Genomic DNA, 18,488 nt, shown 5'->3' with positions numbered 1-18,488 from the left:
GAACTTTGTATTTTTCCCAGAAGCATTTAGGATTCGGCTGAAGATTCTTGAGTAGGAGGTGACATAGGAAGGTTTTTTGGATAGTTGAATAAAGAATGGTTTGGAAAAGGGACAGATTAAAAGAAGGGAGTACAATTAAAAAGCTCTTGTAATGGGGCAGCTAGGTGACACAGTGGATAGAGCACTGGCCTTGGAGTCAGGAGGACCTGAGTTTGAATCCAGCCTCACGTACTTAATAATTGCCTAGCTGTATGACCCTGGACAAGTCACTTAACCCCATTGCCTTAAATAAAATTTTATTAAAAAAAAAAAAAAACCTCTTGTGATCATCCTGGAAAGAGGTGATGAAGAACTAATCTAGGATGGTTTATGTAGGAGTGGAGAGAAGCAGGTGAAAGTATATTTCAGATTCAGAATTGAAAAGATTTGGAAGCTGTTTAGATATTGCAGTGTAGAGTGACAGAAAAAGATGAGAAGAAATGATTTTGTGCAAACCTGAGTGATTAGAAGGATGGTAGCACCTAATAGAAATACAAGGAATTATATTTCAAAAGTAAATGATATGGGGGCAGGTAGGTAGTGCAGATAGAGCATTAGCCCTGGGATCAGGAGGACCTGAGTTCAAATCCTGCCTCCAACACTAGATACCTACTAGCTTATATGTCCTTGGGCAAGTCCCTTAACCTCATTGCCCCAAACCAGGAAAAAAAGTTTAAAATAAAAGCAAAAGCAGTGTGTGAAGGAAGTATCTCAGTCCACCCTCCAGTCTAAAGCCTGCAGGAGAATAACCAAGTAGGAAATCCAGGTGAAAAGGGAAGGCTGAAGTTCTGTCATAGCACTTTGAACCAGGAAAGTTTTTCAGCTGAGTTTAGCAGCAGTCTACTGGAATTTCAGTAAGTCAAGTCCACAGTTGTCTTGCTCACATTCAACCCAGGTCAGAAACTTTTAGAGCTCAGACCAGAAGAACAGCAATCAGACTTTGCCCTGATCAAATCACTGTGATGAGAGGGGGGCGGCTAGGTGGCATAGTGGATAAAGCACCAGCCCTGGAGTCAGGAGTACCTGGGTTCAAATCCAGTCTCAGACACTTAATAATTACCTAGCTGTGTGGCCTTGGGCAAGCCACTTAACCCCATTTTCCTTGCAAAAATCTAAAAAAAAAAAAATCACTGTGAGAATCCTGAAAATTCACAGGTTCCACCATGAGCTGTCCCTGAAATCTTAGAATAACACAACAATCAATGTCCCAAAAAGCAGTATAAGAACCTGGGAAAACAAAAGTTCAGGCTAGACATTTCCTCTAGAAGTATGAAGAACCCAACCCTAACACAAAATCGGAAGTCTGAAGAGCCCAACCCTAACACAAAATCGGAAGTCTGTGGGCTGTAAGAATAAGCAAATAAAGAGTCTCCACTATTAAGAGCTACTATGGTAACAGGGACATTAGAAGACACAAATCCAAAAAATATAACAAGATCAATATATTCAACTATAATTCCTAGATGATATGAAGCAAGAGTTTGAAAGAAAAGCCTTAAAATTTTTATGTAAAAATGAAAAAGAACACTTGAAGAAAAAAAACAAACAAGAAAAAAGAAATGAGAGCTCTGGAAGAAAGAATTGGAAAAAATTGGCAATCAAAATACCTTCTCCAAGTAAGAAATTCCCTGAAAATTACAGTGAAGCAAATAGAAGTTAATTACTTCATGGGACAAAAAGAGATAGCACAACAAAGTTAAAAAACTGAAACATAGGGGCAGCTAGGTGGCGTAGTGGTTAAAGCCACCGGCCTTGGAGTCAGGAGTACCTGGGTTCAAATCCAGTCTCAGACACTTAATAATTACCTAGTTGTGTGGCCTTGGTCAAGCCACTTAACCCCATTTGCCTTGCAAAAACCTAAAAAAAAAAAAAAAACCCTGAAACATAGATAAAAATGTAAAATATCTCAGGGCAAAAACAATTGCCCTAGGAACCAATTGAAGAGACAGAACTTAAGAATCATTATACTACCTAAAGCAATCTCCTAAAAAGAACTTAGAAATCATATTTTTAACAAATTTTAGTTCCATATTATCTCCTTCCTTCTACCCTCTCCCCTATCTGTTGAGAAGCCAAGAAATATGCTATTCATTATATGTATGTATGTGTATGTATGAATATGAAATCAAGCAAAACATTTCCACAGTAGCCATGTTGCAGGGGTTGGGAGGAAGCAAGAAAAATGAAGAAAATGAACAAATGCTTTAATCTGCACTGAGAATTCATTAGTTTTTCTCTCTCTGGAGATGGATAGTATTTATCATCATAAATTGTTTGGAATTGTCATAGATCATTTTATTCATCAGAATAGTTAAGTCTTCCACAGTTGGATTATCTTAAATTGCTTTTACTATATAAAATGTTCTCCTGGTTCCACTCACTTCACTTTGCATTCATTTTATATAAGTTTTCCCAGGTTTTTCTGAAACTATTCTTATCATCATTTTTTGAGGAGTTGTTTTCCCATACTATGTGCCAATAAAACATAATCAAAGTAAAATAAATGAATACTTACAAAAATACAAATTTCCCAGATTGAAAGAAGAGGAAATAGAGTACTCAAACATGTTCTTAGCAACACTTATCTTAGGAAAAAAAAAAAGTTGAACAAGACATAAGTAAACTCCCTAAGAAAAATTTCTACCAATCATCTAAAAAACAATGAATTCCAATACTAGGTGAACTATTAGAAATAAACAGATGAAGAGTTCTACCAAATTCCTTCTAAGACACCTATGATTTTGAGAAACAAAACTAAAGATCAAATTCCCTATTGAACACTGAAGAAGAACTTTAGATAAAATACTAATAAGGAGATTATAGCAATGAACCACAAAAATCATTGTGGAACTGTGACTAGTTTGGACTAGGAATGTAGTGCTGGTTCAATATTAGAAAAACTATAAACATAATTGACTATATCAATAACAAAAAACCAATAAAAATGATAAGATTATATCAAGAGATGCAGAAAACTCTTTGACTCTCTTAATGCTTTAGGATTAGATTTTTTTTTTAGTTTCCAGTTAATTTTTAATCTGTGCTTTTAAGATCTCTCTTCAAAAAGACTATTTTGCTTCTGACCACTGCCTCCTTTAATCTGTTCTCTCTCTTATCATCCCTCTCCTCTTATCTTCATAACCTCTCCTACATTCCTATTGAGCAAGAGGAATTTCTACACTCAAATATATTTATATATATATATATATATATATATATATATATATATACACACATAAATATATTTTTCTTTACTCTTTAAACCAACAGATGAAAGTGGAATTTAAACATTGCTCAATACTTCCCCAACCCCATTTCCCCCTTCATTGTAAAAATTCTCTTGTATACCTCTTTTATGTGAGATGATTGTCCCTATTCTTCCTTTCATTTCTTCTTTCACCCAATTCTCTTTGTCAGCCTTCCCTTTTCATTTTGAGATAACTCCAAACTAATAGTTTACCCTCTTATACCTATGCCCTCTAATTAGACTTCTCCTAATTGCCTTAATGATGGTAAAATTTTTAGGGGTTACATGTCTCATCTTTCCATTTTGGAATATAAATAGTTTAATCTTATTAAATTTCTTCTATTTTTTCATTCATGTTTACCTAATAATTCATGATTACCTATCATTACCTACATTTTGTACTTCTCTTGTGTTCTTTTAGATAGTCTGATTTTTCTGTTCGCTGATGGTGAATGCTTAGAACTCTATTTCATTAAATGACCATCCCTCCCCTTCTGTTGAATTTTTATTTGATTTTGCTGTTAATTTTGGTTATAATCATATGTCCTTTGCTTCCTAGAATATCATATTCCAAACTCCTTTATTCCTTTATAGTGGTAGCTGTCCAGTTTTGTGTGATCCTGACTGTGGCTCCATGTATTTCAATTAGTTCTTTATGGCTGCTAGCAGTTTTTCTTCTTGACCTAGGAACTCTGAAAGTTATGAATACTTCTTAGAGTTTTAATTTCATAATCTCTTTCAGGAGGTGATTGGTAGATTCCTTTTGGCAGCTTTTATTTTGCCCCAGTTTTAAGATTCTGTGCAGTTTTTCCTTGTAATTTTTTGAGATATGCTATCAGCCCTTTTTTTTATTATGATTTTCAGGTAGTTCAGTAATTCTTTTTTAAGGTTTATTTATTTTCATATTATAATATTATTGTTGTGAAAATAAACATAAACCCCCTTCCCCCAAAAAATAAATTTCGAGAAACCCCAAGAGAAATGAAATGAGAAAAAAAGGTATACTTCAATCTGAGTTCAGATTCCATCAGTTCTGTCTCTGGGATGAGTTGCCTTCTTTTGCATAAGTCCATCAGAGAAATTGTTTCAATATCTTTTTCCACTATTGCTAACTATATTTCCCTCCATTCTATTCTTCCCCACTACTATTTATTCTATTTTCTCTCTCTTCTTTCACCCTATCCATCCTCAGAAGTACATTGTATCTGACTACTCTCTCCCATAATCTTCCCTCTCCTATCACCTACTCCCCCATCCCCCTTATCCCATCCCTTTCCTCTCATTTTTTCTCTAGGTTAATATAGATTTCTATACCCTGTGGAGTGTGTATATTATTTCTTCACTGAGCCATTTCTGATGAGAATGAAGGCTCACTCATTCCATCTCATCTTTTCCCCCCCAATCCATTATAGAAGCTTTTTATTGACTCTTATGAGAAATATCTTAGCCTATTCTACCTCTCCTTTTCCTTCCTCGCAGTACTTTCCTTTATTACACATTGTCCCATTGTTATGCTGTATTATACCATTTTATTCAACTCCTTCCTGTGCCTTGTCTATATATGCTCCTTCTAACTGGTCTTATTCTTATGAGTTGTAGTGTCTTCTTCCCATGCAGGAATACACATAGTTCAACATCATTAAGTTCCATGTAATTAGTCCTTCTCATCCACTTCACCTGAGATCTGTACTTGAAGATCAAACTTTCTGTTCAGCTATGGTCATTTCAATAGGAAAATGAATCCCCTGATTCACCTAAAGTCCATCTTTTCCCCTGAAAGAGGATGTTTGGTTTTAGTTGATTCTTGGTTGTAAACTAAGGTCTTTTGCCTTCCAGGATATCATATTCCAAGCCCTATGAACCCTTAATGTAGAAGCTGCCAAATCTTGTGTAATCCTGACTGTAGCGCCAATTGTTTCTTTCTGGAAGTTTGAAGTATTTCCTCTTTGACTTGGGAGTTTTGGAATTTGACTATAATATTCCTGGAGTTTTGGGGGAGAGAATCTCTTTCAGGAGGTAATTGGTAGATTCCTTCAATTTTTATTTTATCCGCTGCTTCTAGGATCTCAGCCTGCTGTATTATTTCTTGAAAAATTAAACGTAGGCTCTTTTCCTGGTTAAGACTTTCAGGTAGCCCAATAATTTTAAAATTATCTCTTCTGGATCTGTTTTTCCAGGTCAGTTGTTTTTCCAATGAGATATTTCACGTTTTCTTCTAATTTTTCATTCTTTTGGTATTTTATTGTTGCTTGATTTCTCACAAAGTCATCAGCTTCCTTTAGTTCCATTCTACATTTGAAGGAGTTACTTTCTTCAGAGAGCTTTTTTCTCTTTTTCCAGGTGGCCAATTCTGCTTTTTAAGACATTCTTCTACTTGTTTGCTTTTTGGTTTGCTTTTTTCATTTGGCCCAGTCTCATTTGTATTTCCTTCACTAAGCTGCTGACTTGGTTTTCATGATTTATCTGCATCACTCTCATTTCTCTTCCCAGTTTTTCCTCTACCACCCATACTTGTTTATTAAAATCTCTTCTGAATTCGTCCATAGCCTGAGCCCATTTCCTATTTTTTCTTTTTTTTTTTAAGATTTTTTCCCAAGGCAATGGGGTTAAGTGGCTTGCCCAAGGCCACATGGCTAAGTAATTATTAAGTGTCTGAGGTCGGATTTGAACCCAGGTACTCCTGACTCCAAGACTGGTCCTCTATTCACTGCGCCACCTAGCCACCCCTATTTCCTATTTTTTCTTGGAGGCTTTGGATATAGAAGCTTTGACTTTTGTCATCTTCTGAGTGTGTATTTTGATCCTCCATGGGACCAAAGTAATTATCTATGGTCAGATTTTTCTTTTTCTGTTTGCTCATTTTCTCAGCCTATGACTGATTTATTTTACTTCCAAGGCTTTGGGGTTTTTTTTTAGCATACCCCATAGGTACCTTAATTCCTCTAAGGTCTTATGAGAGGCTCTGACTTATCTCTTGCTTGTGCTCTAGTCTATGGATGACCACAGGCACTCCCCTCTGCCCTGGAGCTGTGAGGAGGATCCATGTTTGGCTATGGTAGTATGGGGGCCCAGACTGTGACCTGGATTCTGAGTGTGGGCAAACAGCAGGATCCTGCCCCAGGGAGAGCAGAGAGACTTCTGTAGCCTCTCCCCACCCTCTTACCATCTGTAGGCTGAGAGCTTTTGAAGTGTTGGGTGACTCTGCAGGTTCCTACTGCAGGGCTGCCCCTTTGCTAGCACTGGCTTAGGCTCTGCACTTATTCTGGTGTGGTAGAGTTTTTTCACTGCCCCTTCAAGCTGTCCCTGGTAATCCCTGGGCCAAGAGGTACAGAAACTTCCCCCTCTGCCCTGGACCCAGGTGCCCCTAGGGATCCAGGAGCCCTGTGGGCTGTTCCTGGAAGGTTGGAGCTGGTTTGCTCTGGTGCAGCATGGCAGCAGACTGGCTGCACTGCAGCTCTTTCCAACCCCCCAGTCCCAGTGGAACAGACCTGTCCCAGAAATCTTCTAAGTTGTCTTGGATTGGGTAATTGTATCACTCAGTCTTTCTGTGCATTCTCTACTTCTAAATTTTGGTGAGAGTCATAATTTGACAACTTTTGGAGTTTTTTGGAATGAGTTTCTGGGAATTCCTGCTCTCGTGCCTAGTTAAGTAATTCTTAAATTATCTTACTTTCAACTGTTTTCCAGTTTCCCTGTTTTCCCTAAGGGATTGTTTATATTTTCATCTATTTTTCATTCATCTAGGATTTCTTGTTGATTTTATGTCTAATCTGAATGTTTTCCTTTGAATTTTTTCTTATAGATATTTTCCAGACATTGTCTTCTTCTGAGATTGTGTCTTAAGCTTCCTTCCCTATCATCAAAGTAGTTCTTTCTAAATCAGTTGTTATTGTTATTATTTGCTAATTTTTCCAATTTATTTCTTGACTTTGGACTCTTCCTCAGAGATTGGGAGAGTTACAAGCTTTTATGTTTTGCTTTTTTAACAACTAGGTCTGTGGACTTATAAATTTTCATTGCTTCCAAGATGATATGATCTGGGTAGAGGTGTTGTCAGTATCCTCCTTGTCTGCCCTTTGATCTTTACCCAGATAGGTTTCCTGCTCTCTTATGACCTCTCAGCCTTGGAACTGCAATCTGGAACTTGGAATTGAGAAATGGAGTTCCCAAATGATTTCTGGTTTTGGGTGCAGTGCTAACACAAGGTCTCATAATCTTTCTGACAAAATATTTAATCCCTTACAGTCTCTCGGCACTGAGCACTCCCTTCACCTCCTTCAGTGCCCACAATTGGTGTCACTTCTGTTTTGTCAGATTTCCAACTAGTCCCTGCTTTAGTGTCTGCTAGTCTGTGTCTCTATCTTCCATTGTCCTGAACTGAAAAAAATGACTTGCTTTGACTTTTTTGTTAATTTGTACCATTGGAGTTCGATTTGACATGCTTTCTAGAGGGGAGTGTTGAAAGAGCTTGGATACAGTATTCACCTCTGCCTTCTTGCCTCCCCCCATGCCTTTTGTTTGTTGTTTTTTTATTTCATTGATTTAAGGCAATGGGTTAAGTGACTTGCCCAGGGTCACACAGCTAGGCAGTTACTAAATGTGCTCTCTCCACTGCACCACTTAGCTGTCTCTCCCCCCACAGTGCCTTTTGAAGATACTCTAGAAATAATATGTCAAGAAATAATGAAAGAAAACTACATAAATCTTTTAGAAGCAGCAGACAGTGTGACCATAGAAAGAATCCATTGGTTCCTACCTGAAAGAAACTTAAAATTCAATCCCCCAAGAACATCACAGCCAAAATTTAGAGCTTTCAGGTCAAATAAAAATATTATAGGCAGTTAGAAAGAAAATACTATAGAGTCATGGGCAGAATCACATGATTTAGCAGCCACAATTGTAAAGAAGTGGAGATTGTAGAATATAATAGTCCAAAATGCAAAGGAGATAGACGTAAAACAAAGAATAACTTACCCAGCAAAACTGGGTATAATCCTATAGGGGAAGAAATGGACCTTTAATGAAAAAGACAACTCCCAAGTAGAAACTTTGAATTTGAAACATGGAAGTTAGAAAAAAAGGAAGATAAATGTGAGTGAACAATCCTAAGTGATTAAACAAAAATATATTCTTTAAATTCTAATATGGGAGGAAGACATATCTCCCCAATAAATATTTATTATCATTAGGGATCATAGTGGGAATCTAATTAGAGAGAAGTTCTGGGAATAGTTTTGTTATGTTTTGATAATCTAAAAAGAAAAATGGAAAGGGAGAGGGAAAGGTTTATAATTGGGGGAGAGGGTAATAAATTAATCCATGTGTGCACATAAAAAAAAATCCATACAAATAAGAAGGAAGGAGCAGAAGAACAAGTGACATTAGAATATTATGTCCATATGATCTAGTCAAAGGAGAGAAGAATACACCTGAAGTTGGGTATAGAATAACATTTCTCTCAATAGGAAAACTGTAAGAAAAGGAAAGAAAGGAGTGGGAGAGTAAATTAATTACTGATTAGTTGATTAATGGAAGGATTAGTACTAAGTAAATCAAGCTCACTAAGGAGTTAAAGCTTGAAGAGAGATTGAAGAGAGATTTAAAAGATTTAAAAGAAAGGATAAGTGCACAGGTGATGAACATTTTCAAATCTCTCACCACCTTCTTTGCAAAAAGTGGGCAGTAAACAAGAGTCGGAAAAATATAAGAAAATAGGATAGGTGGCACAGTGGATAGAGCACCAGCCCTGGAGTCAGGAGTACCTGAGTTTAAATCTGGCCTCAGACACTTAATAATTACCTAGCTGTTTGATCTTGGGCAAACTACTTAACCCTATTGGCTTGCAAAAAAACCTAAAAAAAAAAAGAAAAGAAAATAGGATATATGGAAATATACAGTTGACCACCATAACTATGAATAGGATGAACTCATTCATAAAATGGAAGAGGATAGAAGAAGAATCCAGCAGTATATTGTCTAAAAGAAACAAACCTTAAATAGAAACTTAAAATTTGGGGCTTCAGCTGATGTTTAGACTTAAGAACACTAATCAATCTAATGACCAACCATAATTCCAAAGAACTGACAATAGAACATGATATCAATCTCCTGAAAGAGAGGTGATAGATTCAGAGTGTAGAATTAGGCATATGTTTTTTGATCTGGCCACTGTGAAAGTAAAATTTGGGTGGGGGAAGAAAAATCAATGCTAATTAATTGATAAAAAAAATCAAATCAAACACAAGTTAAAAATCTGGATGAGCCACAGATATATCATACTCAGTTTTCCCAAAAGAATTACTTTTCCCACTAAACTAGGATGTCTTAAACATTTTTTCATAATAGACTCCTTTGAGAGTCTGGTGAAACTTATGGATCCTCTCCCAGACTTAAGTTCTTGAATGTTTAAAATAAAATGATGATGTGGCCTAACTCCTTACCAAGATTATCTCTTCTACCTGATAAAATGATTTGATTCCATCCTGTCTCCTCCATCATTGCCCTCCTGTCATCTTCACTCTATCACATATTTTTAATCTTTCCTTGATCATTGACTTCTCTACAGCCTACAAACATGCTCATATCTCTGCATTTTCAAAAAACTGTTACTTGATCCTTCCTTTCCTTGCTATTATCCTATATCTCTTCTAATCTTCAAAGCTAAACTCTGTGAAAAGGCAATCTATAATAGGTTGTCCCGTGGCTTTTCCTTGCTTAGTTTACAATCTGATTTCTGACTTTATCATTCCTCTGAAATTGTTCTCTTCAAGGTAACCAATAATCTCTTAATTGCCAAATCCAGTGGCCTTTTCTAAATCCTTATTTTCCTTGACCTTTCTGTGGCTTTTGATATTGTTGATCACCCTTTCCCCTTTGATAACCTCTTCTCTCTTCCTTTTTAGGATACTACTCTCCTGCTTTTTTCTACCTGCCTTCTATCAGACTGCTCCTCCTTACTTTCCTCTGGATCCTTATCTAGATCATGTCCTCTAGCCATTTGTTTCCTACAGTATTTTGAGCCATATTTTCTTCTCCCTCAGTACTATTTCACTTGATGATCTTATCAGCTCCTGTAGATTTAATTACCATCTCTAAGTTCATAATTCTGCAAATCTACCTGTCCTGGACTTCAGGGAGCCAAGATGGTGTAAGCCATAAATTGCCTTAATTCTCCCATATTTACCTCCAAACAACTATAAAATAGAGCTCCCAGACAAATCCTAGAATAACAAAACAAGCAAAAAGATTTTTACCTGAGTGAAGTATAATCCAAGACAGGAAGTGTCCCAGCCAGCAGTAAACTTCTTAGCAAGCCATCAAGAGAATCTGAGCCCCAGTTTGGTGAAATAGGCAAACATAACACCAGGACTTTCCCCCTGCCCCACCCCCACCCCCAATATCTCAGCATAACCAGGGAAACAGGCTGACTCTAGCTCAGAGAACCACCATATTTCAGCATAACCTGAGGCAAACAAGCAACCTCCAGCAGCCAGACTTCCACATCCTTCAGCGTAACCCTGGGTAAATAGGTAGCTGTCATCCTTATGGGTACTTAAACATATAAGCAGCCACCACTTACTTCATTGTAAATGAAGAAATGAAAAATGGAAAAACATCCCACCAGCCTCAACACATTAGACCAGCTTACCACCAGGTAAGCTACCAGCAGCACCAGCCACCACACTCAACTGGATCTCAGGGCAACATCAGTGCAGCACCAAATGAACAAGGGCCTGTAACCCCTGGCACAAAAAGCTTGAGAGAATGACCCTTCCACCCTGGGAGCAGAGCTCAAATTTATTTATTTTTAAATTTATTTAAGGCAGTGGAATTAAGTGACTTGTCAAAGGTCACACAGCTGGGTAATTATTAAGTGTCTGAGACAGGATTTGAACTCAGGTCCTCCTGACTCCAGAGCTGTTGCTCTATCCACTGCACCACTTAGCTGCCCTGGAGCTCAAATTTAAAAGAAAGGAAAAATGCCTCCCAAAATTGAGCAAAAAAAAAAAAAAGAATTGGACCATAGAAAGTTATTATGATGAAAGGGAAGATCAAGACACAAACTCAGAAGAGATCAACAATTTCAAAATACCTATGGGCAAAAACCCCAAAGAAAAATAGGAAGTGGTCTCAAGTCCTAAAAGAGCTCATGGAGGAGCTCAAAAGGAGTTTTAAATCATATAATATAGGTGGAAGAGAAATTGAGAAAAGAAATGAAAGTGATGTAAGAGAATGAAAAAAGAGCCAATAGCTTGGAAGAAGAAAACAACTGATTCAAAAGTAGAATTGGTCAAATGGAAAAGTAGATACAAAAATCCACTGAAGAAAAACAACTCCATTAAAAGAATAATTGGCCAAAAAGAAAAGAAAGCACAAAAGTTAATTGAAGAAAACAACTACTTTTCTTAAAAGTTAAAATTGTGAGATGAGGTGCAGTAGCAGGAAATGATTATAGTAATCTGCTGTTTGATAAACCCAAAGAGTCCAACTATTGGGATAAAAATTCTCTCTTCGATAAAGACTGTTGGGAAAATTGAAAGTTATTATAGAAGAAACTTAGACCAACACCTCACCCTATACCAATTTAAGATCCAAATGGATACAGGATTTAGACATAAAAAACAATATTATAAGCAAACTAGAAGATCAAGGAGTAGTTTACCTGTTAGATCTATGGAAAGGAAAACAGTTTATGATCAAGGAAGAGATAGAGAACATCATTAAAAACAAACTGGATAATTTTGATTACATTAAATTAAAAAGCTTTTGCAACAGACAAAACTACTGTAACCAAGATCAAAAGAAATGTAAATTGGGAAACAATTTTCGCAACTAATATTTAACTCATTTCTAAAAATATACAGAGAACTGAATCATTTTTTCAAAAAAAAAGCCATTCCCCAATTGACAAATGGTCAAAGGATATGCAAAGGTAATTTACAGATGAGGAAATCAAATCAATCCATAGTCATATGAAAAATTGCTCCAAATCATTGCTTACTAGAGAAATGCAAATTAAAGCATCTCTGAGGTACCACCTCACACCTCTCAGACTGGCCAATATGACCAGAAAGGACAATGATTAATGTTGGAAGGGATGTGGGAAATCTGGGAGGGAGGGATGTGGGAAATCTGTTGGTGGAGCTGTGAACTCATCCAACCTTTCTGGAGAGCAATTTGGAATTATGCCCAAAGGGCAACAAAATGTGCATGCCCTTTGATCCAGCAATACCACTACTAGTTCTATACCCTGAAGAGATTATGAAAAAGGGTAAAAACATCATTTGTACAAAAATATTTATAGCAGCCCTGGTTGTGGTGGCAAAAAATTGAAAATTAAATGAATGTCCTTCAATTGGGGAATGGCTTAACAAACTATGGTATATGTTTGTCATGGAACACTGTTGTTCTGTTAGAATCCAGGAGGGATGGAAATTCAGGGAAGCATGGAAGGATTTGTATGAACTGATGCTGAGAGAGATGAACAGAACCAGAAAAACATTGTATACCCTAACAGCAACATGGGCATGATGATCAACCTTGATAGATTTGCTCATTCCATCAGTGCAACAACCAGGGACAATTTTGGGCTATCTGCAATGGAGAATACCATCTGTACCCAGAGAAAGAATTATGGACTTTGAACAAAGACCAAAATCAAAAAATAGAAGAAAATATAAAATGCATCATGGGAAAAACAACTGACCTGCAAAATAGATCCAAAATAGGCAATGTCAGAATCATTGGACCACCTGACAGTCTCCAAATGGAAGATAGCATCTTCAAAGAAATTATCAAAGAAAACTACCATGATATCCCAGATATCATGAGATCGAAATAGGCATTGAAAGAATCTATTGATCTCCTCAGGAAACAGATTCCAAAATAAGAATTCTAAGGAACATATAGCCAAAATTCAAAACTAGCAGGTCAAAGGAAAAACTACAGCAAGTGACCAGAAAAAAAACAATTCAGATATTGAAGAGCCACAATCAGGATTTCAGAGGACTTAGCAACTGCAACATTAAAAGAATGGTGGTCATAGACAATGATTTTCTGGAAGACAAAGGGTCTAGGACTTCAACAAGAGTTACTTATGTGGTGAAATTAAGCATATTAAAACAGGGGGAAAAAGTCATTCAATGAAATAGAAGAATTTCAAGCTATTATAAGAAGACAACCAGAATTGAACAAAATATTTGATCTCCAGTATCAAGACCCAAGAGAAGTCTGAAAAGAGAAAAGGGAAAAGAAAACATAAGGGATTCAGTGTAGTGAAACTGTTTACATCTCTACACAAAAAGATGATACTTGCAATTCTTAAAAACTTTATCACTGTTAGCACAACTAAACAAATTATACATAGAGGGTATGGGTATAAGGTGAATTTGAGGGAGTGATATAAAGATATGAGAAAGAAAAGTAATTGAATACAGAAGGAAGGAAGTAGAATGGGGTAAATTATTTCACATGAAGCACAAAATATGTAATGCAGTAGAAGGAAAAATGGGAGGGTGGGTGATGGGAATTACTTGCACTTTACTCTCATCAATATTGATCAATATACAAAGAGAATAATATATGCAATAAATTTAATTTAGAAATCTATCTTATGCAACCATGAGTAGGAGGGGAGAAGATTAAGTAAAAGGGAGGGGGGCTGACATAAGAGATGGCAGAACAGGAAATGTGGTAGACAGAAACAAAATACTGTTTAGGAGAGAAAGGAGGAGGAAAAATAGGATGGAGAGAAATCCACAGTAATCATAACTGTAAATGTTAATGGGGTAAACTCTCCCATAAAGTAGAAGTGGTCAGTGGAGTGAATCAAAATCCAGAATCTTACAATGTGATGTTTACAAGAAACATAACTGAAGCAGAAAGACACACACATAGACTAAAGGTAAAGGACTGGAGCAGAATCTATTATGCTTCAGATAAAGTAAAAAGAATAAAAAAAGGCAGTGGTAATCCTGATCTTAGACAAAGCAAAAATAGACCTAATTAAAATAAGGAGGGAAACTACATCTTAACTAAAAAAAGTACCATTTACTTGAAGTTAGATTCTAACTACATTCTATCTACCTGATGCCTTTCTTTAGCTCCTCCACTGAGTTGTATTTAAATGACAACATATTTATTTTGTATTTATTCATTGGTTGGTTCTTGTCCTTCATTATCAAAGAAGATCAAAATGATATCACTATGTTTGAAACAAATTACAGTGTGTTCTACTATGGCTGATCAGACCAATATGAGCTCAGAATGCTCTATCACATTTTCGGGTCATATAGTCCATGTGAACACCTGGAGTAGATAATAAAAACTTATGTATGCCATGTTTTCTTTGAGCTGCTTCAATTCTGCCTTCCTCATAGAGTGCAGTACCCTCACTGATTAGGGCATGCCATGTTGGGTGGTCCTGTGCCAGTGTCTTCTATGCTGTATATTCAATTCTAAATTTTTCAATGAGGCCTTCAGGGTGTCTTGGTATCGCTTCTTCTGACTCTTTTGTGAGCACTTGCCCTGTATGAGTTCAACATAAAATAGGTTTTTGGCAAACATATGTCTGGCATTCTAACTTGTCCAGCCCTTGTAGTTGCACTCTATGTAATAATGTTAAAATGCCAGGTAGTTTAGCTCAAGAAGGGATCTCAGGTGATCTTCAGAATCTTCTTAAGAATTTAAATGGAAGTGATTCAGTTTCCTGACAAGGCGTGGTAGATTGTCCAGGTTTCACAGGCATACAGCAGTGAGATCAGCACAATGGCTCTATAGACCTTTAGTTTGGTGTTAGTCTAATACCTCTTCTCTCCTGTAATTTCTTTTGGAACCTCCCAAATACTGAGCTAGCTCTGGCAATGCCAGTTTCAACCTCCTTGTCAATGTGTACCTCCTTGGAAAGGACTGCCAAGGTAAGTGAACTTGTCTGTGGTACTCAAAGCTTCTCAGTTTACTGTAATCAGTGGTTCCACATATGGACGGTGTGGTGCTGGTCAGTGGAACAGCTGGGTTTACTTGGTGTTAATTGTTAGACCAAAATTAACACAAGAAGCAGAGAATCAATCCATTCTTTGTTGCATCTCAGTATCAGAGGCTGCATTGAGGGCATAATCATCTGTAAACAGAAGATCATGCACCAACATGGTTTTGGCTTGTAGCCTTTTTCAAATTGAAGAATTTGCCATCAGTGCAATAGCTGACCTTGAGGCCATGTTCATCCTCAGTGAAGGTATTTGATGACATGGCTGAAAATATCCTGCTAAAAAGTATGGGAACAAGGACACATCCTTGTTTCACTCCATTGGTTACTAGGATAAATAAATAACTAGATAAAAATATATATTATATATTTCTACTTAGTTTATAAGTACTAAAATAAAACAGTTCCTATTCTCAGGGATCTTATGTTCTATTAGTTGGAATTATCATATACTTAGATAAATATTAGATTCAAAGACTTTTCCCCCCACTGGTCAGTTTCCCTTCTTATTCTTTGTCTACTGATATTTGTTTGTGCAAAATGTGGTTGAAATGATCTGTTTTCTCATTTGTGAGTTCCCCTTTCTCTTATTTGATAAGAAATTTTGTCCTAGTTATTATTGTGAAAGGTATCTCGATTCTCATCTAATGTTTTTTATGATGACCTTTTAAATTTAGATTGTATATCTATTTAGAATAAGTAGTGTAAAATGCTTAATTATATTTAAATTCTGATTTTTTGTTTTGTGTAGGTATGGATATCATATTTCAAAGACATCTTATTTCTTATGTTATGAACCACCTATTATCAAAAATATATTTGAAAGGCTTCGCAATTTTCATTCTCCAAAAGAATATCCAAAATATTGTGGGACATTTGGCATATTGCACATTCGAGATGTTACCATTGGATATGACAGTAGCCAGCCTAATCAGAAATCGGTAAGTGATGGGGTTTTTGAAAGGTCTTTTGAAGCATTTCTGGCCATCTTGCAAGCAGGTGGTACAATATAAAGAAGACGTGAAGAATTTGGGGTCAGGGGACTTGGACATTAAATTTTTTTTAACATTTTTATTTAATATTTTGCACTCCAAAGTCTATTCCTTCTTCCTTTCCACCCCTCACCTTTCCCTAAGATGATAAGTAATCAGATATAGGTGATGATGATGATGATGATAATGATGATGATGATGATGATGATGATGTTTGTCCTTCATTCTCAAAGAAGACCATGACATCAGGGAGGTTATGCCATGACAAGCATATGAATTGGATTTGAGTGAAGGAGTGCTGTGCTAAGTCACCAATCTTACTTTCTCCTCCAGAACTATCTGGATTCAGTGGTCAGAAATGAATCAGAATGATTGGAGATATCCTAGACATGGGGCAATCAGGGTTAAGTGATTTGCCCAAAGTCACACAGCTAGTAAGTGTCTGAGGCTGAATTCAAACTCCCATCTTCCTAATTCCAGGGTCAATGCTCTATCCACTGCACCATCTAGCTTCCCTAGGATATACATGTGCAATTATATCAAACATTTTCATATTAGTCATTTTGTACAAGAAGACCCAAAGAAAAAAATGAAAGAAAGAAAGTGAAAATATGCTTCAATCAGTTTTTAATCAATATCAGTTCTTTCTCTGAAGGCAGATAGTATACTTCATGATTAATCCTTTAGAATTGTCTTAGATCATTCTATTGCTGAGGATAACTAAGTCATTCACAATTTTTCATCAAACAATATTGCTGTTACTAAGAACAATGTTCTGATTCTGTTCACTTTACCATGCATCAGTTCATGCAAGACTTGAAATCATTCTGCTTGTCGTCTCTTTCAGCACGATTATATTCCATTACAGTTATATACTACATCCTGCATAACCATTCCTTAATTGATGAGCATTCCTTTAATTTCAAATTCTTAAACACCACAAAAAGAACAACTAAAAATGTTCTTGTATAAAAAGATCTTTTTACCTTTTGGAGGGAATATAGATCTAGCAGTGGTATTACTATATCAAAAGACATGCACAGTTTTATAATCCTTTGGGTATAGTTTCAAATTCCTCTCCAGAATAGTTGGATCAATTCATAACTCCACCAGCATGGGGTTAATATACTAGTTTTCCCACATTCCCTTCAATTTTGATCATTTTTCTTTTCTTTCATCTTAGCCACTCTGATAGGAATGAGGTAATACCTCAGAGTGGTTTTAATTTGCATTTTTCTGATCAATAATGATTTTGAGTATTTTTTCATATTACTAAAGATATCTTTGATTTCTTTGTATGAAAACTGTCGGTTCATGTCCTTTGACTATAAATGACTTGTATTCTTATGAAGTTGATCCAGTTTTCTATATATTTGTAGAATGAGCCTTTATCATATACACTTGTTGCAAAATTTTTTCCCAGTTTTCTGTTTTCCTTATAATTTAGGTTACTTTGATTTTATTTGTGCAAAAACTTTTAAATTTAAAATAGTCAAAATTATCTATTTTACATTTTGCGATGCTCTCTATATCTTCTTTTGTTCTAAATTCTTCCCTTATCCATAAAACTAACATAAACTATTCCATGCTCTCTTAATTTACTTATGGTATCACCATTAATATGCAAATCATATACCCATATTGACCTTATATTGGTATACGTTTCTGCCATACTGTTTTGCAGTTTTCCCATGCAGTTTTTGTCAGATAATGAGTTTTTGTTCCAAAAGTTTGGATCTTTTGGTTTATCATATAGTAGATTACTGTCATCATTTACTATATTATAATTTGTACCTAATCTATCCACTGATTAGGTACTGATCCACCAGATCGTTTTAATAATTACTGTTTAAGATCTGTCATGGGGGCGGCTAGGTGGCAGAGTGGATAAAGCACACCGGCCCTGGAGTCAGGGAGTACCTGGGTTCAAATCCGGTCTCAGACACTTAATAATTACCTAGCTGTGTGGCCTTGGGCAGGCCACTTAACCCCATTTGCCTTGCAAAAAAAAAAACAAACCTAAGATCTGTCATGGCTAGACCACCTTCTTTCGCAATTTTTTCATCAATACTCTTGATATCCTTGAACTTTTGTTCTCCCAGATGAATTTTATTATTAGAGCTAGTTTGCTTTGTATGGCACTGAATAAATAGATTAATTTAGGTAGAATTGTCATTTTTATTATATTGGCTAGGTCTACCCATGAGCAATTAATATTTTTCCATTT

At 36.2% G+C, this 18,488-nt stretch overlaps 1 protein-coding gene across 1 annotated transcript in view; it reads left to right on the top strand.

The window, feature by feature from the left end:
• Window positions 1-18,488, top strand: part of PGM2L1 (phosphoglucomutase 2 like 1) — an 82,141-nt gene that overhangs the window by 41,193 nt on the left and 22,460 nt on the right. The window contains exon 12 of the mRNA XM_074216862.1: window positions 16,021-16,210. Coding sequence (XP_074072963.1) covers window positions 16,021-16,210 — 190 coding nt within the window. The remainder of the gene's footprint in view (window positions 1-16,020; window positions 16,211-18,488) is intronic.

Source organism: Macrotis lagotis, chromosome 1 (assembly GCF_037893015.1).
Source record: "Macrotis lagotis isolate mMagLag1 chromosome 1, bilby.v1.9.chrom.fasta, whole genome shotgun sequence".
Classification (NCBI taxonomy): Eukaryota; Metazoa; Chordata; class Mammalia; order Peramelemorphia; family Peramelidae; genus Macrotis; species Macrotis lagotis.
This window is presented reverse-complemented; position numbering and strand designations above follow the sequence as displayed.